Source organism: Amblyomma maculatum, chromosome 6 (assembly GCF_055883805.1).
Source record: "Amblyomma maculatum isolate TAMU_Amacu chromosome 6, ASM5588380v1, whole genome shotgun sequence".
Taxonomy (NCBI): Eukaryota; Metazoa; Arthropoda; class Arachnida; order Ixodida; family Ixodidae; genus Amblyomma; species Amblyomma maculatum.
Genome location: NC_139349.1, coordinates 15,287,464 through 15,313,302, shown reverse-complemented (window position 1 = coordinate 15,313,302; position 25,839 = coordinate 15,287,464). Strand labels below are relative to the sequence as shown.

The 25,839-nt window shown below is 44.4% G+C and overlaps 1 protein-coding gene across 3 annotated transcripts in view; it reads left to right on the top strand.

Moving 5' to 3' along the window:
• The first annotated feature begins 1,615 nt into the window (after positions 1-1,615).
• LOC146185147 (dipeptidyl peptidase 9) overlaps positions 1,616-25,839 on the top strand; it is a 48,963-nt gene continuing 24,739 nt past the window's right edge. For 2 of the 3 annotated variants that reach the window (XM_084606131.1, XM_084606129.1), the window contains exons 1-10: positions 1,617-2,004; positions 3,699-4,002; positions 5,880-6,147; positions 8,432-8,600; positions 10,899-11,003; positions 13,496-13,683; positions 20,624-20,724; positions 21,197-21,350; positions 23,338-23,494; positions 24,254-24,318. In XM_084606131.1, the coding sequence (XP_084462257.1) occupies positions 3,704-4,002; positions 5,880-6,147; positions 8,432-8,600; positions 10,899-11,003; positions 13,496-13,683; positions 20,624-20,724; positions 21,197-21,350; positions 23,338-23,494; positions 24,254-24,318 (1,506 nt within the window). In that variant the 5' untranslated portion in view covers positions 1,617-2,004; positions 3,699-3,703. Of the gene's footprint in view, positions 2,005-3,698; positions 4,003-5,879; positions 6,148-8,431; positions 8,601-10,898; positions 11,004-13,495; positions 13,684-20,623; positions 20,725-21,196; positions 21,351-23,337; positions 23,495-24,253; positions 24,319-25,839 lie in introns of all 3 variants that reach the window. The other variant, XM_084606130.1, reaches the window with a different exon arrangement.

Here is a 25,839-nt window from a genome sequence, read left to right as displayed (position 1 = left end):
TAGTTGTGCTGGTAGCCCCCTCATAGCAATGCTAAATAGAAAGTGAGACAAGACAGAGCCTTGTGGCGTTCCCTGTGGTCTTTAACGTGCTCTGACATCACACAGCACACGGACGCCTCTTCGTTTCGCCTCCATCGAAACGCAGCCACTGAGGTTGGGTTCGAACCCGGGTATTCCGGACAGTAGTCGGGCGTCTTACCACTGCACCACTCCGGCGGGGCATGCGGAGTAATTTCGACCACCTGGGGATCTTTAACGTGCGCTGATCGCACAGCACACGGACGCGACTAAGAGAAAATAGAGAAGAAAGAAAAGGAAGAGAGAGAAAGACGCGCGCTGCACCAACAGCCGTCGTCCCCCACCGAAGCGGTGGCGGGTGCAATGACGGCCTACAACAGATATAAATTCGGTGGCAGGCAAGCCTCCGCCGCAAGCGGCGGTGACCTACCTGTTCCAGCCCCATCAAGGGAGGTGCTGTATCAGAGTACGTTAAAGATCCCCATGTGGCCGAAATTACTCTGTAGCCCTCCACTACGGCTCCTCCTTCTCTCTTTCCACTTTTACTCCCACCTTTCTTTCTTCCCCTACGGCGCGGTTGAGGTGTCCACAGATAACAAGTGAGACAGTGATCGCGCCTTTCCCTTCCAATCAATCAATCAATCAATCAATCAATCAATCAATCAATCAATCAATCAATCAATCAATCAATCAATCAATCAGGCAGGCAGGCAGGCAGCGGAGGTGGCTCAGCTACAGTCAGTAGCAGGCCCGTGCATTTTCTTTTCCTTCTTCTTACAGCTGCAAACGTGCCCCGCCGGGCGTTCGGGTCCGTGCGGCGCCATTTATTTGGCATTTCCTCGAACGCCTCAACACACACCATATGTAGAAGCAGACTCAGTGCAGCAGGCATCAGCGGCGTTTCAAATTGGTTTACAGGAAAGAGAAGGCGCTGTATCACATGTCTTCGCGGACGCCTTAACCGAGTCGTAAGGAAAAGTTGGAACCGGTGCTTAATCATGTGCCTTTCTTTAAGCATAACCACAGCCATTTTTTTATTGTCGAGGTATCAAAATACGTTGAGAAAACTGTGAGAAGCGTATTTATAGTGCCATGTAAATCTGTTGCAACATTTTTTTTTCGAAGGCTTGGCAGTTTTCTTTGCATGCGAGCTGCAAAATTTTGTTCATCTCTTGAACTTTTAATTCACGGTAAACTGCTCCATGCAGAAGCCGGGATGACCGCGACCGCGCAAAGAGATGTTATTTTAGTTTTTATTGGCCTCAAGCAATTTCACGCCCACTTGTGACGTCAAAATCATTATTCAGCAATATGAAACCGAAACTGGTGTATAGATGCACAGTCATGGCCGGTGAGACAAACTGAGTCAGAATGGGCATGGCACAATAAAACGCGCAAAAACATCGTTAATTTGGATATCACATGAGAGAATGTGCGAATTAACCTAAGGCCGTGTTGTAGGATTTAACCAAGGAGGTGGTTGAACAGTTGAACCGAACCACACACACGCACACAATACATTTATTGTGAAGTAACTACCGCCCCTGGCGTTTATTACGAAAAGCATTCTACTGAGCTTGCTCGTATTCTACCTCGGACTGCATGGGCTGCTAGGAACAGTGGCGGCCGCGTTCAATGGCGCCGTCGGTGCTGGTGGTATGTGTCCGGTGTTCCGAAATACCGTGCGCTGCTTATTTTAAATTAACGCTTGATGCGAGTGCAACGTGGGGTACGGGGTCAGTTTTGTAATTGTGTTGCGGGAGGGCATCGTCGCTATGTCCGCATAACGACGGTGTCGCCCGCACGGACCCTCTGTTGCTCCGGATGGCCAGTGGCATGCATGGACCGACGGAAGACTGCTGCAAATCGGGAGTTCGTCGGATAATTCAGCTCTCTGCGGCTACGCAGCTTTAAGGGATGCACGCAGACTGTAGGAACCCTCCCGAGGACAGCTATTTAATACTATAGCGGCCTACGGAAAGACCAGTAAGTGCCTGGTTTCACTCTACCCCGCATGCTGGTGTGGACATTCCTGGTCCGCTTTATCTCGGCAAGTGAGCGCAGCTCTTGTCAACCGCCCGCGAGTTTGGCGGCAGTCCATTTAGGGAGTGCTGCTGATGCTTTCGCTGTAGGTTTCCGCTGCAAGGTGGGCAGTTGCTAAGAAACCCGGTCCTTCGGTGCTGATTGATCTCAGAAGCTTATGGTCCCATGTAATGACTGGCAGCTAGGGGCGGTTGGTTCTCAACAGGTGCGACCTTTGTCGAAGGGAATGGAGACGCAGTCAGTGAGCAGTATCGAAGCCGGAAAACAATTGAGCCTAGTATGCCACCGCGTCTTTATCAGTGCCAGTGACGTTCGTTTGAGCGGCCGGTATACGCGAAGGCCGATTAGCAGACGCTCTAAGCAAAAGCGACGAAGGGCAGGCGCCGGCTCACGCAAGGGCAGAACTTCAAGGCTTTACGCAGTTCGTCTGGGATTTTTTACTTGCCGCATTCAAGCCACTGACGGTCACCAGAACTGTGAAAGCAGAGCCCTTAAACAAGCGCTAAGAACAGGTCGGAAATGTATATCTCGTCTGGTTACAGTTTATGGCAGTGTCACCTGGACGGCCCATAAAACAAGGCAGGTTCTTCGGCATTTTATTTTTTATTCGGGTGCTTTCATATGAAGAGCGTAATCTGTTATGAATTTGAGCCCGTTTAGTGCACTCGCTGACCTGTGTTCTTAATTTTTCTGCATTATTTTCTTAATGCAACTTTAAGGTAGGAAGTTGAGGTGCTCTTTATCTTATTTCTGAGGGATAGTTTGTCACTGGGGTGCTGTTCAGCATATGTTTGTTTCCTGTACTCCAAACACGAACCACTGTTATGTTGGTGTGGCAATTTAGGGTTTCGTAATGATCAGTATGGGATTCTATGTGATGAACAGAACATTGGACAACAACAAAATGCTTTGCACTGTGTGCTTGGTACCTGCATTGCTTCCTGCCTCTTTTATATATTGGCAGCAAACTTCTCTTGTCATTAATTGCCCACTTGCCATGATTGACTTGTTCCAGAAGCATGAACTTAATGAGATATTACAGCCGAGAATGCGGCAGCATTGTGTTTCTCACTAGGCTTGGGTCATTTCACCGTGGAGCTTGATGCCATGATGAGATGTGAACCAACTAGCTAACATATATTACAGTCATCATTGAGTCTACTGGAGAATAAAGCACTCTCCATGCGTTTTTTGATTATCTCTGTCTTGACATAGGTCACTTTACATCTCAAATGTAGCCTCATTCTCTGCCATTCCCAAATATGCTTTCAGTCTCCTGATTTCCTTTCTCTCATTCAAAGGGCACATTCTCATCTGCAATTCGAGGATGTTATATGATCGATTACGGCCACTTAATTACAGTCACTGAGCCCTAAGAAAGTAGGGAGGGACCATGATGAATTGTCCAAAACAGTCGAGCAACATCTATGACTCAGAAATGTGAATGTGCCTCCAAAGATGCTGATAGCCTGTTATACATGTCACATGGCCTTCCCATGTCCACTTCTGCTTAATTTCAGCTACAATACCTATTTTCGTTCTTTTCCTGATCAGTGGCCTGTAAAGGAGCTTCTGGCCTATTTGGCAAGGCGACCACTGCACAACTTGACGCTGTTTTCTTTGCCCCTGTAATACAGGGCCCATGGAGGGCCTGGTCACTGAGGGGGTGCCGGGTTCTCCTCCCGAGTTCTGCACGGGAGTGGCAGGGGTCTCAGTGGGAGGAAGTGTACACAAGCGCAGCTGGCTGCAGTTGCGGCAAGCCGTCCGGCAGACACGCTGCCGCCTGTATGGCCTGGCCTCACGCCTGCCCAGCAGTGTCACCTTTGGCAAGGGCCGCCTCTACTTTCTCAGCCCGCTGACAGAGGGACGCGAGAGCAGCCTGCACTATGTCGACCTGCCTCCAGCACAGACCCAGGCAGGCAGCATCCTGGCAGCCACTGGGTGAGAGACTTACACGTCCACAGAAAGGGGCAGGGCTGTAGCATTGGGCCTTTAACAGCAGGAGCTGTCTTTTGGCAGGCTTTGCTAATAAGGGAGCTATGTCCAACTAAAGTTTCACCCGTGTTATGCATGTTTTGGGAATGACAAAGTTTTTAATGCCTTTAAGGTTTCTGTCACTCTGTTTAGATGTAATGCTGTTATGTGCCATGGTGTAATACTCGGAAGCCAGCTAATAAATTTGAGAAAATTTCATCAATATTTCACGAGTATAATGTAAATGTTATGTTGGAAAAAGCTGTCAAAGCCAGTTGAAGGACTGAAAGAGTAAATATTTAAAGCCCACATATTTGCACTCAAGCTGTGCAGTGACAGCAGTAAGAACAGCATCAGACACAAGGAACATACTACAGGAATGACTGATCTGTCTGAAAATTATGAATAAATGTTTGGGGTTCAGTAGGATGTTGTTTCTGCTGCAGTTTGCTGCAGGAGTAGTGTGAAAGGGGGGGGGGGGGGGGGAGGAGGAGCGATTTGTGTAAAACTCATCAAATTGTTATTTACATCAGGGTCATTGGCTTGAAGTTTGTGCATGTGGTGCTGCACATCTGGCACAGCAGGTATTAAGCCTGAAGTGTTATGAAATTTTGCTCAGCCATGGGTACTTTGAACCGAGTTGGATTACGGGTGGCTTTCACTGACTGCCTCCAAGGCTGCAATTAATTTGTATAAAAGACAGGCACAGTGGATACTATCATTTATAAGTGACATTTTGCAAGTACCTTGTGCATGTTTAGCGTAACAGCCATAACCACCTGGCACGAATTGCATTTCATGCCAACAGGTAGAAACACTGCATGCGAGTGGGGACTCCTGTGATTGGAAATGGCTCTCTTCCAGTGGCGCAGTGCATGTTTATTTAAATTTTGTCACAGCAAGTTACTGAAGCATCCGGCATACGTTACCTGAGACATAGTAGCGGTTGCTTGCATTAAAAAAGAAACAGGTTTATGTCACAGTGCTGAGTATTGTCCCCTGAAGCATGCTGAAAACTAAAAAAGCTCTTTCTGATCCATGTAGCTAAGCACCATGTAGCTGTCCGTTATGTTTACTATGAAGGAGAACCTTTTTCTGGTGCTAGTGCTCAATCGAACTATTAGTTTGTTCTCTCATTGCATGCAGTCACAATGCTGATTGTTTTTTGTAGCAGTTGTAACTGTTTTTATCACTGCTTTAAGTGCTGTTCATCATGTGTAAAATTTCTTGGACTAGCTAATTGGCTAATGACTTTAGTTTGCCATTTTAAAATTCACTTTGGGATAAGTTCTTAGTTTTACTATAACATGACAGGTTAAGCAAACAGTGTGCAGTGCATAATTGAATGCATTGAGAAAGCTAATACATATATACCCTAAGTGACATACAAGGCCAGAGCAGTGCTTTTCACTGCTTTTTGCTGCCATATGTGACCACCTGTAATATAGTGGGCAAGGGTCCTGCCACTATGTAGCATCATGCATTTTGCTCTGTACACCAATCTCTTAAAACCTCATTTAGCCTCCGTGTGAAGAAGTGGGGATGATAGAGAAAATGTGCTTCTGCCTTTCCCTCACGCAATTTCACCTTAACAACATGACTAAAGATGTTAGTCTCGAAAGTTCTTTATTCCATTGCCTGCACGTAATTTAACTGTGTGGGCACCTGGGTGGCAGTCTGCCTGCCGGGTGGTAGGGAACTAAACAGATTTTAATGCATCCTGATGTAATGCATGGTGTGCAAATGCGCATAATAATGGCCCAAAGTGTTCTGGGAACAAAAACAAGCCAATTCAGCACACAGATACGTTTGTCTCTTGTCAAACTGTTTGTTTCACTATGCAGCATGAGTGGATCTAGCTGCGGAACTGGTAGTGAAGGGACAACGGGCGTAGCACCAGTTCCAGCGGTGCCTCCTGTCCTCCAGTGGCGCCCCTTGCTGGACCCGAAATTCCACCGGTGCCATCCACCTGGTCGGCTATCGCGTGAGGAGCAGCTACAGTGGGAGCGGCGGCGCCTCATGGCGTGGGGCATCACGGCCTTCGACCACCAAGCCGGACGCTTTGTCTTCCCCGCTGGTGGCTCGCTCTTCTTCTGTGATGATGTGCCTCTGGTGCGAACTCCCCCCTCTGTATTCTGCCTCTCACCTGAGCCACTGTAGCAGCACTAAAATTGAAAGTTGATCGAGCTTCAGGGTTAATGCATACTTTTTGGAAGCAAAAAAATAAGCGAGCGCAAAAAATAGACTTGTACGCAGGAAAAAATGTGCTCACAAGTATTTGCTGTTATACACAACTAGCAGAGAAGATAAGTAAAATCCGAAACTTGCAGCTTCTGCTGTCATTTTTATACATAAAGTTCAATGTGTACATGATGATATTTTATTTTAAAAGCATATGGTTCAGATGTGATGTACACTTTCACTGCTCTCACTGGATCTGAAGTAAAGTTTCTTGGCAGCTGATCCATTGGGTGAAAAACCATTTCTTCAAGGAAAAAAAAAATCTGTTTCCACTGGGAATCTAACCACTACCCCTCTGATTCCCAGTTGAACGTACAAACTATTACTACATGCTGGGCTTGTGGGAAACAGACCTTAATTTTCCTTGTCTAGCATAAGAATGATAGTAGCAATGAAAAGGATGATGCAGTTAATGAAAACAGTCCTGTAAAGGGGCTTTCACCATTTCCGTTCTTAATAAGCAGACTTTAAGTGCAGTCCTGTATTATGGTTTGTGCACCCTGTTTATGTGGCTAAGCAACCAGAACAGAAAGAAAATATAGGAGAGCCAGAAGATTGCATGAGCTGCTGAAACACCATGACAACGGGCTGCGAGGCTAGCTTTTGCTCTACCGTTGGTTTAACCGTAATTAAACCTGCATAATATTTTGCTCTTTGCTCCTCAGTTCCCTAGCTACACATTTCAGATTTTCTTTGCTGTGAAAAGAGTTGTTAGTGTGCTTTGTCTTTCGTACAAGTGTGCCTTTTGTGTCCATGCAAAGTAAAATCTCATTACAAGAGACACTTGAAAATGGTTCGGTTGGTTTTCCCATGTTTGCCATGTTAATAACATTGCGTACAAGAGACATGGTTACAAGAGACACTCTGTTACTAAGGACAACTTTTGCAGGTCCCTAAAGTAACTTCTTCACTATTTAGAAAAGACACAATTTCACAATTAACCCAGGTATGCTCATACAATGCAGCTGACTCGTACCAACTCGTATGTACGGTAGTTTAGAATCCCTTAACTAAATCTGTTCCATATCAGTGTCCTTTTCTGTTCCAATATGTCACGAACCGAGAAGGAGTACCTCCTCTTGACTTCGAGGCGCTCCTTCTTGGTTCCCGATATATTGCAACAAAACAGTTTGACACTGATATGGAACAGAATTCAGATAAGGAAATCTAAACTGTAGCACATACGAGTTGGTAAGAATTTTTGGTTACAGGAGACCTTGGTTACAAAAGACATCATTTTCGGGTCCCTTGAGTGTCTCTTATAACGAGGTTATAACAGTAAATAAGCAGCAGTATTTGGCTTGTGTGTTTCAAGTCCTAAATTAGAAGGCCTTTAGGCTGTCATGTCTGTGCAGTAGTAAGGTTCAGTGTGGTCAGTGAAGATAGCTGGTTATGTGTCTAGTTGATGAGGCCTTCATTCTATAACTCCCTCAAGTTGGTCGCAAGTTACAGCTTGAATTTGAAGCACAGTATGGTCAATATGGACAGATATTTAATGGGTAACCAGTGTGTCACTAATTTTTCATCTGTCCTCAAAGGGGGGCTTCGTGAAGATCCAGTAAAGTGCTGAGAAAAATGAAATGTCTTGTTTTACGTGATTGTCAAACATTGCAGTGGTAAAATTGTAGTTATGCTATTGTTTTGATTACTTATTGCTTATTGCTTTGTTTTACTCAGCTGAGTATTAGGTGCTTCTTGTTGGGGCACCAGTGTGGCCACTCAGAATGCTTTGGCACCCCTTTTAATGCTGTCATGACCTCTCTTTTTGAAAACCATAATTTTTTTAGTCATCCAGGCTAATTCCAACTACTTAAATTGATTGCATAACGCATCACAATTTTGACTGGTTTGAAGCTGATCTGCTTTGTCGCATATTCATGGAAATTTTGATTTTCCTTATTGTTGGCTATAGTGTTGTTTAGAGCCGTCTACTTCAACAGTTCTTTGCTGAAAGCTACAATTTTTGGCATTGAGGAAACTGAATGTATTTCTTTATAGCACACCTTAGAGCTGGTTGCCTTTTAAAAAGAAACGAGAGAGTGATAGCGCAAGAGGGCTTCAGTGCTGCTGGTTTTCTTCTGACATTGCTACTTGATTGTGAGCATATTGAGCATAGATTGGCCTTGGGACCTGATTGTGATGTGTTTGTTCCCAGGGTGGCCCACACTTCCCGGTGGAACTTCGCACGTCGCTTAGCTGTGCACGTCTCAATGCGCAGCTGTGTCCTTGCAATGGTGACCTAGTGGCTTTTGTGTCTGCCGGTGACCTCTGGGTCACACACTTGGGGTCAGGTGCTGAGGTGCGGCTCACGCACACTCGTTTAGGTGGGTGGCCGATTCTTGCTTTTTTTTTTCCTCTTTATCCATTCAGGTGTCTCAGTACTCCTCATGCCTTTCAGTGGGCTTAATTTTGCTGCTATATATACTCGGGGAGACTTTTTCTTGGCAATGGGCACAAAGGTAGGGAAACGGGGCGTCTTTAGATATGTCACTCCACCACGTAGTTCGACCGCGCAGCTTTCGGTCTGCATAGACGTTTTTAGATATTTCCTTCGTTTGCTTCAATAGCTAGCGTTTCTAACTTGACTCGAATTTTGTCTGGTGAAAACGCTTCCTACCCGTGCGGAGTGGACGAGCCAGAACAACCGGAACGATCCGAACAGGCGGCTGTCGCCATCTTTTTAGGCATAACAGCTTCATTTCGGAAACTTGGTTCCGTGATAAAAAATATACCGTAAATAACTAGCGCTATGATTTCAATTTTTGTTTGCACAAATTGATCATGTAACTAGGGGCTATATTCAGCTGCGTAGAAAGATGATGCGTTTCGGTTCTTCAGGTTTGGCTCCATTTCCAAGAAAAAGTGTCCCCGAGTATAGCCATAAGCAGACCAACTTATACTACTGACAACATGATGAGGAATACATATGCGAAAGAGGCCAACAGCCATTCAGGCAGGAAAGTTTAGGGGAAGGGATTTTTGTTATGAAAGATGCAAATGGGAATGGGAAAAAGAATCCTTAATGGTATTTCAAAGAAATATAAGGTTTAGGTTGTATGTTTTGTTACCCGCTAGGATGTGTAGTCCGTAGCTCTACGGAAATCACAGGACGTTTGCTGTGAGGATGTGTAGTGCGTAGCTCTACGGAAATCACAGGACGTTTGCATATGACCACTGAAATAATGCATAATCAAATTTTTTATTTCACATATTTTGGTCTGTTTCAATAGTCGAGCAGTCATTATGACGTCAAGGTTTCATACAGGGTATGTGAGGGATGAAAAGCTGCGATATAATCGCTTCTTCCTCATTTGTAATTCCAGCTCTGGAAGCAGGTTGTAGTGGATCAAAATGATGGAATGATGATATCTGTTTTTTCATCCCTTAGGTGACTTGTATGCAACTTTGATGCCTTAGCCATTTCTCGGCTGTTGACAATGAAATTTATAATTAGTGTTCGTAGGATACCACAAGACGACTTCTATGCAATATGTCTTAGGCATCATTATCAAGACAAAAGCATGTGACAAAAATTTGGTTTCTATATTTCTGTGGAAGGTCATTTTCCAAAAAGTAAAAAGAAAGGCTGTATGCTGCTGATGGGATTTGATTCCACGGCCTCTGCATGCTTTGCATGTGGTCGTCTATCACTTCAGCTGCTATGGTGCTTTCTCCCCTTCTACTTTCAAATGCATCTGTGCTGACGCCTGAAGCCTAGCCTTGAGGCTAATCATCAGCACCACTTCTGCAAGACCGTGACAATAGGTGGCGAGTGTAATCATCTTCGTCTAATTTCTGGAAAATTGTCTTATGGGTTCTGTTCTCGTTTACCTGAACTTGTGGCAAAACTTCACCTTTCCTGAACTGCAGTACTACCTTGTTCAGCTTTTGTCATATGTGAGGTAGCCTCCCCTTCCCTCGTAAAATTGATTGCCAACGCGTCGCAAAAGGCGTGCATCATATAAATTCGCAGATGGCCGCTGCATGGCCACTGCACACTTGTGGGCTGTCAAATGAAACTCCAGTGCTACACGGTATGTCAATTGCATCTGGCCATGAAGCAGTCCAGCGCTACACGGTATGTCAATTGCATCTGGCCATGAAGCAGTCGATAGCTGGCTTTGAACCTGACTACACAGTCTTTTATATCACTAGAATAAGTGGCGCGCCATATGAAGAACTGCAGAGGATAACAGAAGGGGCCAACTTGTGCGCTGCATGCATGCGTTTCACATCATTCTATATTTAAAAATTGAATGACAGGAGCTCACCCTTAAGTGTGGTTCCATGGGCCAGATCGGAGTGCTGGAGCTCAAGCTGCATGCATCTCACGCCGCGCAGCAGAAGTGCCGTTTGAGTTGGCAATGGCATTGTTGTAGTTATTTGGCACAGTACACAGGTGGCATAGGTATCTAGTTCTGGTGAGAACTGTGCCCATGTCGGGTGTTTTGCCAAGAGTGAGTTTTTACGTGAATCAAAATAAATTTGCCATGCCTGTTATTTAAAGGCGTTTTGTTGTCGTGCAGAAAAGTCTCGTTTGTTGCTTGGCCCATTTTAAACTACTGCTTTGCACAGCGATGTTGGCTACTATCTGTTTCTTTTTGTATGTGGCACATCGGCAGAAGGCGCGAGCGTGTCTGACAGTCCAGTCAGTGTGGGCATACCTTCCTACGTGACTCAAGAGGAATTCAACCGCTATGTTGGCTTCTGGTGGTGTCCCACTGTTGGTGAGCCAACCTTCCTAACTTCTCGTGCTTTGCTGTTCTCCGGACCTTTAATTCACGTAGCCGAGTATGGAATTTGTTTCCAAAATTGCTCGACTCTGCTACGGTGGTACAGTGGCTAAGGCGCTCGCCTGCTGTGCCCAAAAATGCGGGATCGAATCCCGGCTTCGGCGGCCGCTTTTTGATGGAGGTGCAAAGCAAGGCGCCTGTGTTCTGTGCGATGTCTGGGCACGTTAAAGAACCCCAGGTGGTCGAAATTTCTGGCGTCCTCCACTGCTATTATATGTCTCATAGCCTGAGACATTAAACCCCATGAAACCACTACCAAACCAAAATTGTTTGCTTTTTTCTGCACTTTTCTTCAACTTGGGCGTTTAGAAATAGCCTTTGTACCTATGTTTCTGCAGCTCGGATGCTGGTTTAAAATCTGAGCCGCTAATTACGCTTTTTTCGATGTCGTTTTTCATGTGTTCCTCTGCTTTTCTGCTTGTCTGTAGTGTAGATATGTGGCAGTAAGTTTTTTCAGACATGGAATTGCTGCACTACAGTCAAATCTCAATATAACGAATCACGCAGGACCGCAAGAAATTGTTCGCTATTTTGAAATCGTTGTAATGCAAAAGCAGTGGTTATAGGCTGGTGGTCAAACTTAGGTATGAAAATGGCGTAACTTGGCTGCAGGCGTGTGTGTAGACATGCAAAATGCCAAATGAAAATGTCGCACTAACTTCAATGCTGATTTATTTGACGAAATCAGTTATATTTTGTCCCGCGTGCAGCACACACGACCACACACTACATTACACCGCTACTGCACATACACCTTCCACTTTACGCAGCACCTCATTGGGTAAGCAATTTCACTGAGCGATGAAAGTACCGACTTTCTCCACGCACAAAAAATATCTGAGTTCGATATGACCTCATCTTCAGTGTTCCCTGAAGTTTAAAAACCTGTCTTGTTCTTTCAAAATAATCGTGGTGGTCGATCCGCACAGGCCGATTCGTTTTTTCCCTGCGTCGAGTTCCTGCAGTGAAAGCTACTCTTATCTTCTTGGCGTCTGTGTATAGACCAAAGAACAGGGAAAAATTGGGTTCCCCCATATTGAAAGCTCCTGAGGACCATCTGTGGAACTTGGAGAAAAGAACTATTCATGTACTGCTACGGGAGGTGACGTGACAGAGAGTGCATATGGAAAAAATGGCATTTCGGCAATTCGTAAACACCACACTATGCTTTATTTCTCGGTGTGATTTGCAGTAAATGACACCTAATCCTGCCTCAGTAGAAGTTTACGAAATGATAGGCAGGTTTCAGTAATGCACCCAGCATTACCAGACCCAATAATGCTATCGCCTGCCCTTTGTGCAATAATGCAAAAATGCCTGTACCACAATCAAGTGTGTTGTGGTTTTGTCGAGCTATTACCTCGAACTCTGCAAGCCTAGCACCTGTTTTTAGTCACGAATTACCAACTTGCGTGGCCTTGAATTTGCAGAACAGTGTGGAAATGTGAAATTAGCCATGAAGTAGTGCATGGGTGGTGGTGCCTGTTTGGAATTTCGCAGTATATTCTTATGTTGGCAAAAAACAAAATTGATGAAGGGTTTCACTTATTTGGTGCTTGGTTAATAAGAAAATGCAGCCAGCATGGTTAGACATCCCCAAACACGGTCCCTGACTGATAAACATGTTGCGATGGCCACACTGTTACACCAACTGTTTGAGGCGCATTGCTCATTAGGGTGTTCCTGCCTCCCTCAAAATTGCTTCTGTGCATCACAAACATCCGTTTTTTGATGTTCTCAACAATCCAGCCGCTTCTTATTCTCTGGTTATTGCCGTGTCCGTAGACAATGCGGCGGTGCCCAGGTGGCTTCTTGTGCTTGCAGCAGCATGGCAAAGACAGGTTTATGCGCATGCAAAGGTTACAATGCCTTGATTGTTGGGCATGGTGCACAGTCGTTTTGCAGCACTTTGGCAGGTGAGAGGGAGAACGCTGAGCATCTAGAATTGAGAGCATGCATGAACTGGTGTCGGTTCGAGAGCTTCATTTTGTGGTCTACATGGTGCCATGCTAGTACTAGTCTTATGACAGAAATGAGCTGAGAGCATATTTTTCTGGAGTGCTCTTTTGATCAGGGTGTGCCAGCCCAATAGCAGAGGTTAGGTTAGTTAGATGCCGTTCACTGAAGCATTTAGATCAGTGAGAGGGGACAGGAGAAACTGGAACTTGTTTTGTAATGGTGCCTTTGCACCTTCGTCATGGGTGCAACATACCGCGACTTTGGATGGTGGCTTGGCACGTTTTTGCTACTCTCCTAGATGCTAGCTTTCACCTCTTGTTTGTATGAGTGTGCGTTTGTTATAACGGGGCTTAACTGTATGTTGTGCACCTTAATTATTTCGCCCACTGCTGATATAGGCATGTAGTAATAAGGCCTCTTTGTTTCTCTTTGGTCACTGTCCCTGTGACGTATGGGCACCCCTGTAGATGCTGATGGCACGTATCGTCTCCTCTACGAGGTGGTAGACGAGAGCGATGTGGAAGTGCTGCAGCTGCCGTCCTTTGGGGAGGATGGTATGGCTGGCACAGAAGAGCATCGCTTTCCTCGTGCGGGCTCCCCAAATGCCCGCTCCTCCCTCGCCCTCGCACAGTTCTTGCTCTCCCACACGGGCCAGGTGAGCAGTGCCTTGACAGTTTTGCACCCAGGGCTCATATTTTTTAACTAAGTGTAAAATGGCCATAGATCTTTCAACTTGCTGTACTGACCATTTATTAGCCAGTACATACTGCGTTGCTTGAAATCCGTCCAAACCACGGGAAAATTTTGCAACAATGAAACAAGCCGCCACAAGACAAGCATCACTGACGGCAGTGAGCCAATACAGCTGACCTAACTGGGGGCACTCCAGGACCCTCGAAGTCTCTACAGGGTAAACACAATACTCTCTTTACTTTCGCTTCCAGCATCGATAGCCGGCATATGCCGATAGCAGGGATGAATGGGCGGCAGATTGCCAAGGACTTAAGTGAGGATAGGTTTTGTTTTCTTTGTTTTCTATGGCAACGGTGCTCTGTTGGCTGGGCAGACCAAGAAAAGACATTTGATAAGAGTCCATGGACAGGGATGATGTTCTGCTTGGTGCAGCAATGAAATCACAAATGTTAAATGAAAAACACTCTTGCATTATGTGGAATGGCTCAAGTAATGACTGAAAATGAGTCCTCTAATAAATTTCCTGTCACATTAAAATACAAGCCTGAAATTGTTCTTGTGAAGCTTAGAGGAGCTAATAGTGTATGCAATGAATGTCATTGAAAATGCTGTGTTGCCAATGGTAATCATGTGAACCAAGGCTGCTAAAATGGCAGACTTTAAAAATTTCCACCGGAATTAGGGGTGTGTGAATATCGAAATTTTCAAATACGAATGGGGAAAAAAAAGCCTTCGAATATGGGAATGAATAATGAATATCTGAGCAATGAAAAAAAGTGGAAATTTAAAAAATAGCAAACATTATTCCATCTTGTTTATTTCAGAATCCACATGCATTTGCAAATAAAATTGAACTCTGTGTTTAGCAACCGGGAAAACTGGGAATCGTCGGGGAAATTTCATACACTGGGAAAAATCTGGGAAATGTCAGGGAAATCATAAAAGAAAAACGGCGCGCGCAGCGAGTTCGCTTGAGCGAAGCCATTTTGAGATAGCGCAAATTGCACACAAAGAATACAGCTTTAAACCAAGTGTGGGAATTTCAAACACAATTCCTCTTTTTTTAAGAGAAAGGGGGGCGGGGGGGGGGGGGGGGGGGGGGCATTTTGTGGCTGCCATGACGTTTTCAAAGTCAGTTTTGTCGCATTTCCTGACCTAATTCAGCGTTAATAATTTGAGTGCGGGTGCTTGAAAGGATAAACGTTCCAGAAATGAGTTGTTCTCAAATTCGATTTTTGACAATTTTTAACTGTTCTAAGACTCGTGTCTTCCTTTAACTCTACGGCTGTTATATTTAAGAATTTGCTCTCTCTCGAGACCGACCATGACCTAGGGTGCCTCGCATCGAGGCTCCTAATACATTTGAATTTTGACCAATCAAAACCGCCGTTTTTTGATACATGGGGCCTGTAGGAAATTTCGCAACTGGTACTATCAAAGAGCTTTGCTGAGGCTGGCATCAGTGCGCTTTTAATTTTCGGTAAACTTGAGACGTTTTTACCTGCCATTAACATTAATAACAGCCTTTCGCTATTGTAAACTGCAGAATATGATTAGAAATAGCTTTTTGTTGGATATTAATTGTTTATGCTCATTATCATCAGCTGCATTTTTGAGCCTCTTCATTCATCAGGGAATTTGACCTGAAATAATCAGGGAAAGCCTAGAAAAGTCAGGGATTTTGAAAATATTGGTTTGCTAGACTAGAATTGCACAGAGTGTATAGTCTACTGAAAAATCAGTATAAATTTTATCACAGTAATTTTATCTGATGAACATCTGCATGATGATGTCTGCATTCGAAATGAAACCCTCATTCATGCATTCGAAGTGAGAACTACGTTTTTACCCTGTTTCATCAAGTTCTTCCCTAACAGAAAGGAAGGGCTGTCTTCACAAAATGCAACGGGGGCGTTTTGTTTGTGAGTTCAAGCATTTTCGTTGTACTCTGTATCTTTTGCTCATTCAAAATTTCCAGATATCAGTTTTTCGAATACAAATTGATTAATAAATGCATTTAACTCATATTCAATATTTCGAATATTCGGAATGTCACATGACTGCCATACTTGGCAGAAGCATTCAGAAATGAGGGCAATACCTTCAGTACAAGTTTCATCAGACTATGGTAACCTCAAAAGACTCCTAGTCGTCCAAGGTAATGCCGGTTTACATGTGAACACTTGCCAGGTGATTTAACCTGCATTTATTTTTCATATTGGTGCATTTCTGCTTCTTCTTTTGAATCTTCATACAAAAACTGCATACAGCTAAAACTTGCAACAAAAGAATTGCTCACTTTTCTTGGTTTTGTTATGTCTAGGTTTAGCTGTATTTACTTTTGCTCTACAACTATTGATGTAACGTAAACTGGAGTTTTTGCTGATTGGATTTGACAGTTGTTGCCTTAGTTTTGCCATTTCAAAAACAGAAAACCTACTACAGGAATCCTCGAATCCTGCTAAATACTTCTGAATTCAACATCTGCATCAAAAAAATATTTTTGTGCATTTTATTTTGTTATTTAGTCAGTAACTAAGCAATATAAACACTATTATACAAGTGTTAAAAAGCACTTTTTGTTCTTATGACTTGGAACTTTGAACTACAAACACTTTCATTCTTGGAAATATCCAGCCTGCCTTCTGCATGTTTAAATTAGCTCTGAAAGCACTTCTTCTTTTTTTTTTTTCTGGAATAAAATGCTTACTGGAAGCTATTTTGCCCTCAAAAACACGCCATCTGCTTCATCTTGGATTGCTGCACACTTTGCGGGCCAATGTCTGCTTTTACCACTGGCTCTGGGCAGGATTCCAACACTGCTGCTAATGCATGCTTTTATATCGCGCTGACCTTTTGGATTAAATTTGCAAAGAGTTTGTAGCCCGAGTGATATTTGCTCTGTCTTTGGAGTCCTGCTGAATTAATTAATATGGGATTCGTCATCTCTGTTCACATTGGGTTCCCTGTTTACATTTGATAATGTTTATTTGACTGAACATGCATATAACCTTTGCGTTCTAACCAGAGCAGCATCAGCATGGAGAGAGCAAATTCAGCCTGCTCGAAGAAGGGATTTTTGTCAGAAGCATCCCTGTACTTGTTCATGACTTCACCTCAGAGTCCGGTTGTGTTTCCACGATTTTTCTTGCTCTGAGTGTGGGCTTCTTTCATTGCAGTTGAGTGGCTGCGATTTTTTTCTCGTGGCAGACTTTTGAATTACTTACAAGGCGCGGACAGCTCTTTGCACACAAAGAGCATTCATTTTCACTTGAAACTTCCAGTACCAGGTATCAAAACATAGAGAACTGCAGCCAATCTTTAGGATCCTAAACTGCATATACTTGATAAGTCCCAGTCCACCGGACTGCATTCCTGGCAACAGCAGACTGAAAAATTGCATTTAGAAAGGCTGTATAGGTTAAATAAATTCAAGGTGTATTGGGCGTGTTGCAGTATTCACTACCTTGACATCTCAGTGACGTCATGCCTTCACAGTTGCATTCTCTCGCAGAAATGAATATAATATTAAAGAAGTTGGCCTATTTTTAAAGAAATATGCATGGCCATTGAAAACCGCCTCAAAAAGCCAACAAGACTTAAAGCTATGAAAAATTTAACCTCAGACAATACAACATATTTTCTAGCTAAACTGTGAAAACATGTTAAATTTAGTGGGAAAAACCGCTAAGCAACACCTGTACCCATTTAGGGGCACATCTTGGGGGAAGGGTAGCCGGGGCCAGCCACACAGGCTAGCATTTTGAGGCTTCAGTATTATGGACTGATAGTCCAGTGCAGATTTTCTGCGGAACTCACCAGACTCATAAAACTAATGTATTGGTTCACAAAAAGAGTTTCAGAGTGCTAGTGCTTAGAATTGCTGAGAGCTGTAGCCATACTTAAATAGATTTCTTGTTGGACGAGGACCATGCAATGTCTAGCCACTTTGTTTTGATGCCTTCTTTCTTATATATTGCATACATTGGCAAGTGTACAATCAAAGCGAAAATCCTTTCTCATTTTCGCGGCATTAGAAATGCAGTCAAACCCACTTATATAATTGTTATAACCGGGCTAGGCCAAAAGAACAAAGAAAACATTACGACCTACACATTTAATTAGGACAAGGGAGCTCACACTTTTTATTTTGTAGCGGGAAGAAACTCATGATCCGTAAACGTTGTTTTTCATGGCAGCCTGGCCGACATCCTTCTGCAGGGCATCCGACTGCTTAATATAGTGCAGTGGAAGGTTGTTAGCAAAAACGAAGTTCGTTCCGCAGGGTGTCTATCATTCTCAAAGCCTTCTGGTAAGATGCAACCTGCGCAGGTTTTGGTTCATCGTCCTCGTCGCTATTGTCCCTGTCCTTTGCGCCAGTGACTGCTGCGACGATAGCCTCGTTCGTCAGCTCATTTGTCATGAATCGTCGGTATTTAAAAATTCCTCATGTCCCGATGCTTCGTCATCACTGCCGCTCATTGTGGACCAAAGTTTGATCATCCCTGTGTCGGCAGGAGCTTTGTGACCCTCCGCTTCGCCAGCATCCCCAGCGAAGCCCGCCTTCCTGAAGCAGTTCATGATGGTGGAGGAGCTTGCTTCTGCCCATGCTCTAGAAATGAACTGCACTGCCATCAGGAGCGAGATCTTCAAGTCTGGTGCCGGTCGGCATTCTCAAACAGAAATATCGAGGTTCAGCGCGAGTCTGCTCAAAACACATCGGCGATACAGTGCTTTGGAGCAAGCAGTCAGACTTGCATCCATATGCTGCAAGCGTGCAGTGGTGTTAGGTGGGAGGAGAAAACTTCCACATGCGAGAGCTTCTGAGCTTTTTGGTGCATACTATAACTGTCGAGCACCAATGCCACCTTCCTGCCTTCGTGCTGCATCCGCTGATCAAACTCGACCAGCCACTCACGGAAAAGTTTGTGTGTCATCCGTGCTATTCATGATGGTAGTGAACCGGGATCATCGCGGCACCACAAAAACAGCGGGGATTCTTGGATTTTTCTGTGATGAAGGCGGGGAACTTGTCGCTGCCGTCTATGTTGGCACGAAGAAAAGGGTCACATGCAATTTGCTTTACTTGCTGCCCTTAGAGGAATCGCCTTTGATAGCGTGCGTTTCTGACGGTAGCATCTGAAAAAAATGGCCCTGTCTCCTCTCCACTGTTCCGCATATGCTTCTCGGATTTAGGGCAGCATTTCCTCAAGCCACTTCTGCCTAGCGTCAACATCGAGTGATCTTGCCTCGCCCACGGCTGCCTTGTAGATGATTCTAGGTCTCTTCTTAAACCGTTGAATCCAACCACCACCAGGCTGGAAATCGGTGTTGCGCAGGAGGTATGCGAAGTGCTTCACCTTCTCCGCTAAAATCTGGCCAATAATCGGCAGGTTCGATCACGGGTGTTCAAGAACCACTGGTAGAGCGCCGGTTCTAAGTCTTTGTAGGCCCCCTTGCTGAACCCTTTTCCGGCCGTCTTCCATTTTATGGGTAGCACTGGAATCTCTTTCGTTCTCAATCTTGAGCGTGTTGCGGATGATTGTTGATATACTGTCGGCTGCGTCAGGCCGTACTTGTGCACCAAGTTGCACACTTTTACGCTGTCCTTGTGCTCACATACAATGTTCTGCTTAACTTCTAGTGGTATTGCCGTTCGCTTCCTCTTCTGCGCCGGTTGTTTCGCGCTACCTGAAGGAGGATCCTCTATTGCTGTTCACGAAAAATCCAGGGCCAGCAAGATCGTGGCAACGATGCTGGCACACTAGGAGAACCACGCTAGAAAGACACATTCACAAACACTGCTGCACGCCTGCCACAAAGCATGGGCAACCGCGAAGTGGGGACCTGGACAAAGCAAATAGGGGAGGATAGTGCAGTGCACCCTCAGAATGGCCTGCTCCACCGTGCAGAGGCAGAGAGGACAAGAGTTCCTTACGCCACGGGAAATCTCAAGGGGGAGCGCTCAAAGTTCTACCTCAGAACGGCCGTGCCTAGCAGCGCCTTAAGCTTTCCCTCCTCCTCCACCTGAGAGAGATGGAAGCTTCCCCAGCACACCCGACCAGCGCATTGGCTCGACGCACTCTGTCCTTGTTTTTTTTATTGTCACTGCATCGGCTTTGTCAGTGTCTCCTCGTACGCACGCGCTTTCTTGGTCGCCGCATTTCCACATTTTTGTTGACTTTCAATGACCATATTTGGTTGTTATAACCGATAATATAACATGACACCATTGCAATAAATGGTTTATTTTACCATAGAACATGGCAAACATGACAGTGCAGCGGCTGCCCATTGTTATATTTGATATATTGTTAAAACCAGTATCATTATAAGTGGGTTTGATTATACGTTTTTTGGATCTTTTTCATTTCCATCCCTATCGATAGATGTAAGCAATGTGTGCTAGTAAGTACAAAAAAGAATGACATGGGGAAAGTAGCAAATATTGCACATGTCTGTCACCTCGTTTAGGTAACCTTGTAGAGCTGTCTGTCACCACTGGTATGGCTGTTGGCAAGATGTTCTTTGCTTGCCAAAGCACCTATTACTCCAAAGAACAGAAGATGGGCAGTTTTATACAACTGCCAAGTTCCTTATACTTCCAGAATTTTTGTAAAGTTCATTTTTAAACACCACACTAGTATATGGTTGCACTATTGCAGATTTTGTTTCCCATATATGTAGCTTAAATATTTTCACTGCTTTTCCTTAGCAGGCACTTTCTTTATTGCAATGCTTCAAGGATGAATTGGATGATTGTAGATGAAATAAGTTCAGGAGTAAAATGAGGATAGGTAGCATCCCTGTTCCAAGTTATGGGGCAGGCTTTCTGCCTGCTGTGGAATGGAAGAAGCCTGCTGTGTTCCTCTGAGTGCCTCCGTCGTTTATCGTTGATGCAGATTGAGCAAGTACAATTGCTGTCCCTGGCTGAACCCCTGTCATCACTTTCACCAAGCTCTGAGTATCTGCTAAGAGCTGGCTGGACACCTGATGGTTCTGGGTAGGTGTTTTGTGCCCGCATTTTTGCACATGTCATTAGCCTGACCGCAAAGAAATCTGTAATGGGTGATAACATGCGAAATGGGGCTGGCTGCGAGCTGTACCTAGTGTCTGATTTGACGAACAATTATTATAGTTGGAGTACAGGCAGCTGAGGTTATCAAGTGCTAGTAATTTGATAAACAAGGGCCAGTGTGTAATTTTATTTTGTTTTATCTGGGGGGACTGTATGGTGTCGCTGTGATGTGTCAGTGCGGGGACGTTCTTTCCATCACAGTTTATACACTATAGTACCATTTCATGGTTCATGAGCAGTTTGATAATATTTTGCTTTTGAAAAAAAAAAAAAACATATGCAGCTGTGCATAGGACTAAAGGATGAAGGCACATTTGCTCTTGTTGGACCTCACTTAGTTAGAACAAGGCGTGAGCTCTGGAGCATGCCGGTGAGTGTTCTGTGGTCTGTTTCCCAGAGTGTGGGCTGAGCTGCTGGATCGGGCACAGCAGCGCCTGCAGCTGGTGCTGTTCCCGCTCGGCTGCTTTCAGCCGTCCGAAGTGGGAGTGCCCGCTACAGCTGCAGCGCAGTACCTGCTGCTCTGGCAGGAGACCTCCCACGTCTGGATAAATGTAGGTGACACTTCCTGACCACCTTGCGGCTACTGCCTAGTGGGAGCTGCAATAAAGGATTTTTTTTTCTTTTTTGCTTTTCAGCTGTGAGCTACTGGTTTCCTTGGTACTCTTGAAGGCATTTTGAGGGCCTTTAACAGTTAAATTCATGCATGCCTGAACCACCACCTTTCCTATATACCGTACGCACCCTATCTCTGGAATAATCACAGTGTATGCACTTGTAGCAGGCTGTTTCGTATACTGCCAAAAAACCTCTGCCAGTCGAAATTTTCAGAGCCCTCCACTACGCCATCTCGTAGCCCGAGTCACTTTGGGGCGTTAAACCCCATAAACAAAACCAAACTCATTCTTCTCTTTATTTGGCTATATTTTTCTTCAAGTGCCATGTTCTGCGCATTCTATTTTTTTTTTTTCATTTTTATGCATTTTAGGCAGGAAGGCATGGATGGAAGCTAAGGCATGCTGGGCTCCTCAGTGCCTTTAAAAGCCTCTGGAGTTCCCCAAAGATAAGATATGGGGGATCCCTGCTTCAGAGTTGGTACTCATTGCTGCAGTGCCCTAAATTTTTGTGCTAGATAGCAAGGACTTTATTGTCGAGTGTTGCATGCTTGTGTGAGTAAAACAGCTAAAGTGTGCCTACTTTAACACTTGTAAATTTCAAGGAAAGCACGTCATCATTCATTACAGTGTGTTGGCATAGTAGACGGCTGAGTTGGCTGCTTTTTTGCATAAATCCACCAAGGAAGCCTAGAGTATCGCCACAGCTGGCTGTGTAACCTATCACACTCCTATCCCCACCCTTCTTGGCTCTTCAGTCATGTTTACTGATCATACCAAGAGGGTCCTAAAATGTATTTATGGCTGAGAATGTTGGATTCGAACTATGCAAGATCTCATTCCAAACTGTGTATTACAAGTTAGACCATTGAATTCATAGAGCCAACAGTGTCTGTTGGCTCTATATGTTTGCTTCTTTTGTATATGTCTGAAACGAGCCCCTTATTTCCCCATATATTTGTTTGCTGATTACACTGAAAGTATAGGTAAGACTTATTTGCAAAATATATCTGGTGGAGCACCACTTCCGGATTGCTTATACTTCAACTTTTGTCGCTTCAGAAGCTGGTGTAGAGAGTATTACACACTGCGGGAAATATGTACGTACAAGCATAACTATAATAAACCCTCAGCTTAAACCACATTGATTAGGTTCCCTTCCCTTCAGGCTTCAGACTAACCTCTTTCTAATAAATTCATTCATTCATTTCTTCATTAGGTCAAAACTTTTCCATATCACACAATAAACTGATAGGTGCTACTATATGTCTGTTAATTGCTAATCTGGAGAAGCTCTTGTGACAAATATGGATTTCTTGGGATGTGACTCCTGCAAGCACGATAAAATGGGATCAGCTACCTGCTTATTTGATTGGTAGGTCATGCTACAAAGCATTCTGGGAACTGGAAAGCAAATTGGTGCTAGCTTATATGTCTGTTAATTGCTAATCTGGAGAAGCTCTTGTGACAAATATGGATTTCTTGGGATGTGACTCCTGCAAGCACGATAAAATGGGATCAGCTACCTGCTTATTTGATTGGTAGGTCATGCTACAAAGCATTCTGGGAACTGGAAAGCAAATTGGTGCTAGCTTGCGGCTAGTCTGTACAGCTTGGTGATAATATTTATGCGCAGGTAGGCCTCTCTCCCACAGTGATAATGGCCAGGCAGTGTGTGAGATGGGAACATGCAGGAAGAAGCAGGCAGTTCCAATCTCCATCTCCCCCTCCTTGAAGGCAGTGTAATGGCAGCTGTAGCAATGGCTACTGCCCTCTCTACTCTTTTAACACAACTGCCAGTTGGGGTGCTCATTACACTATTAAACAGAGAGCGGTTAGAACACGTGAAGGGTTAAAACTGATATTTTAATTTTTTGGTGGCATTTACTAGAATGGGGCATTATTAGCTCATCCAAGATGGGTGCAGGTGCATGATGTGCTGCTGTTCCTGCGGTCAGAGTCTCCTCACGAGCTGTGCGTGCTGTGGGCGAGCGAAGAGTCAGGCTTCCGGCACCTCTACCTGCTGCGGCTGCGCACCGATGGCCAGGCACCCTGCACCGCCCTGCCACTGGCCTCGGGACACGGTGAGGCGCCACACACTGACTTCGCCAGCAAAACTTCTTTGTTGTCTTCACTCGACTGTACGTTTTCCTGTTCTCCTGCCGGTTAAATTTGACTTTTTCCCTTTTGTTCATTTTATTAAAGCATAACTTTAGTACTCAGATAAATTTATTTTTCTACTGTACAGAAGGTGAATATTTTTGTTCTTACAGATGTTTGCTTTTTGCATGTGTTCATCTTCCTTCATGCAATTTGTCCACATTTCAATGGCGCCCATGCACGGTGTGATATCAGTGCACGTTAAAGAAACTCAGTTCATCAAAATTGTTCAGAGTCCTCTGCTGTGGCATCCTTCATAACCTGAGTTGCTTTTGGATTTTAAACGCCATAAACCATTTTTTTATTTATCCTGTTTCTAAAGGGACCGCTTGTCACAGTAGCAAGAAGCTTGAGCTTCATATGTTGCAAACAAATGGCCATTGACGATTGGGGAGAGTAGCTGAATCAACCTGAGCTGTGCAGCCATTGTCTCTGTATCTTCTATTTGTGACTGCACTTTTTGACAAGTTTCTCTGGCAGATGGTAGCAGGTCTGTATTCGTGGTGAGATTTTGTGTGTGCCCAGTGGAAAAAATGGGAATGGAAGATAAACGGGCTATTTTTAAGCATTCTTTCTGTTTCTGTTTAGTTTTTTGGAGGGAGTGATGGATGACAGGAGGAAAGCTCTAAATGAATAGGAGTTGTTTTTGGAGTCCACATGGCTGCGATGCCTTCTCTGTGCAGGTTCGGACCGCCTGGTGTCCAAGACACAGCTTACCTCCGGGGAGTGGGAAGTGTCAGAGAAGGATGTGAGCGCTTTTGGCAGCAATTCTTGCTCGCTTGCTGGAAAAGTTTTGTCAGTTGCCCTGTTTTGTAATAAGTGCGATGTGGGAGGCAGCACTCTGATGAGGATTTGGCAGAACTAATTCAATTCAACTTGCTTGCCTAGTTTATGTGTTTGTCACTAGGCCAAGCAAAGTGCCACCTAGCATTGCGTGTGCGCTTTATTTTTGTTTCACACACAGTATACTCAGTAAAGGCTTTGATGCCAAGGCAGGGCAAACACAGTGGTACAGACAGGTGTCGCAACTAATGAATAGGTAGGTACCAGCATTATTTATTTTAATATACTGCAGCCCCATTTTAGGGCTGTAGCAGGAGTGTTGCAAGAAAATAAAATGCAAATTTCGCACATCAAGAGCGCACGGCCAACAGAATAAATGTTAATGCTTAAACCATAGCACTATACATATTTCGGCTCCATGAAATAACTCACTTGCGAACAAGAAATTTGGAAGTGATAATGACCGTTTCTATGCATTGAGTTCCAAATCTAGACAGCATATGGGGAAAGAAGTTGTATTTTAAAGCATCAGTACATATGAAGATAGGCTCAATATCAATATTGTGATTGCTCCGAATGGCTGATGGTATAGAGAATAAGATATTGTTAACCCCAAAAGACGGCAGGCAGAATGCGCAGTGGTGCTATATCCAGAGTCATCTCCCACCTCCGCCCCACCTGAAACTCATAAAAAATGTGGTGTAGGCCATGTCTTGGGGGCCAAACAATAAATTCGAAGAAGCTAGAAAATTTGCATTTGTTTCCATTTAGCATCGCTTGACAAGATAATTCTCAATTTTAATCACGGGAGGTTATCTTGCTCACAAGACTCATAAAACAGTGTTTTATCCTCCACAAAATCCACTGCTTGCGTTGAGAAAGGCCAGCTTCACACAGCTGCAACTAGGCTTGATGTGATTGTGTAGGGGTTGCCCAGCAATCGAATTGCGATGTCAGTATTGGCGCTGCATGTCGTGGTGCGAAGAGATACCGACCTCCTGTTCCATATCTGGTGCTGACAGACTTCTTGTGCTTGCGAACAAAATAATGTTTATCTTTGTCATCTGGATCATTTTTCTTCTGTGCGATCAACCTTTGAACTTGGGGTCATGAAAATTCAGGAGGATTCACAAACAAAAAAGCGTCTTTCTATCTCTTCTTTTGGTTTTTTCTTTTTTGGCACGACGTTTGAGATCACATATTTTTCGCAAATTGCGAGGCCCAAGGTTTACATTTTCTTGGAGTGGGTGATGGCTTGGTAGTTTTGACATAATTGATATTTCGCCTAAATGAGGTGGGGGTGGGGGGGAGGCGATGGCTCTGGGTTGAGTGATGACTTGGGGTATTGCGAGTAGAGTCGCTTCAAGAATTTGCTTTTCCGGTGTGCGGACTTAAGTTGAAGGAGGGCAGCACAGATGAAGCGTGAAAAATGATGCCGTAGAGGCGGTAGATAAGAGAGAGGTGCAGAGAAGACCTTCATTTCAGC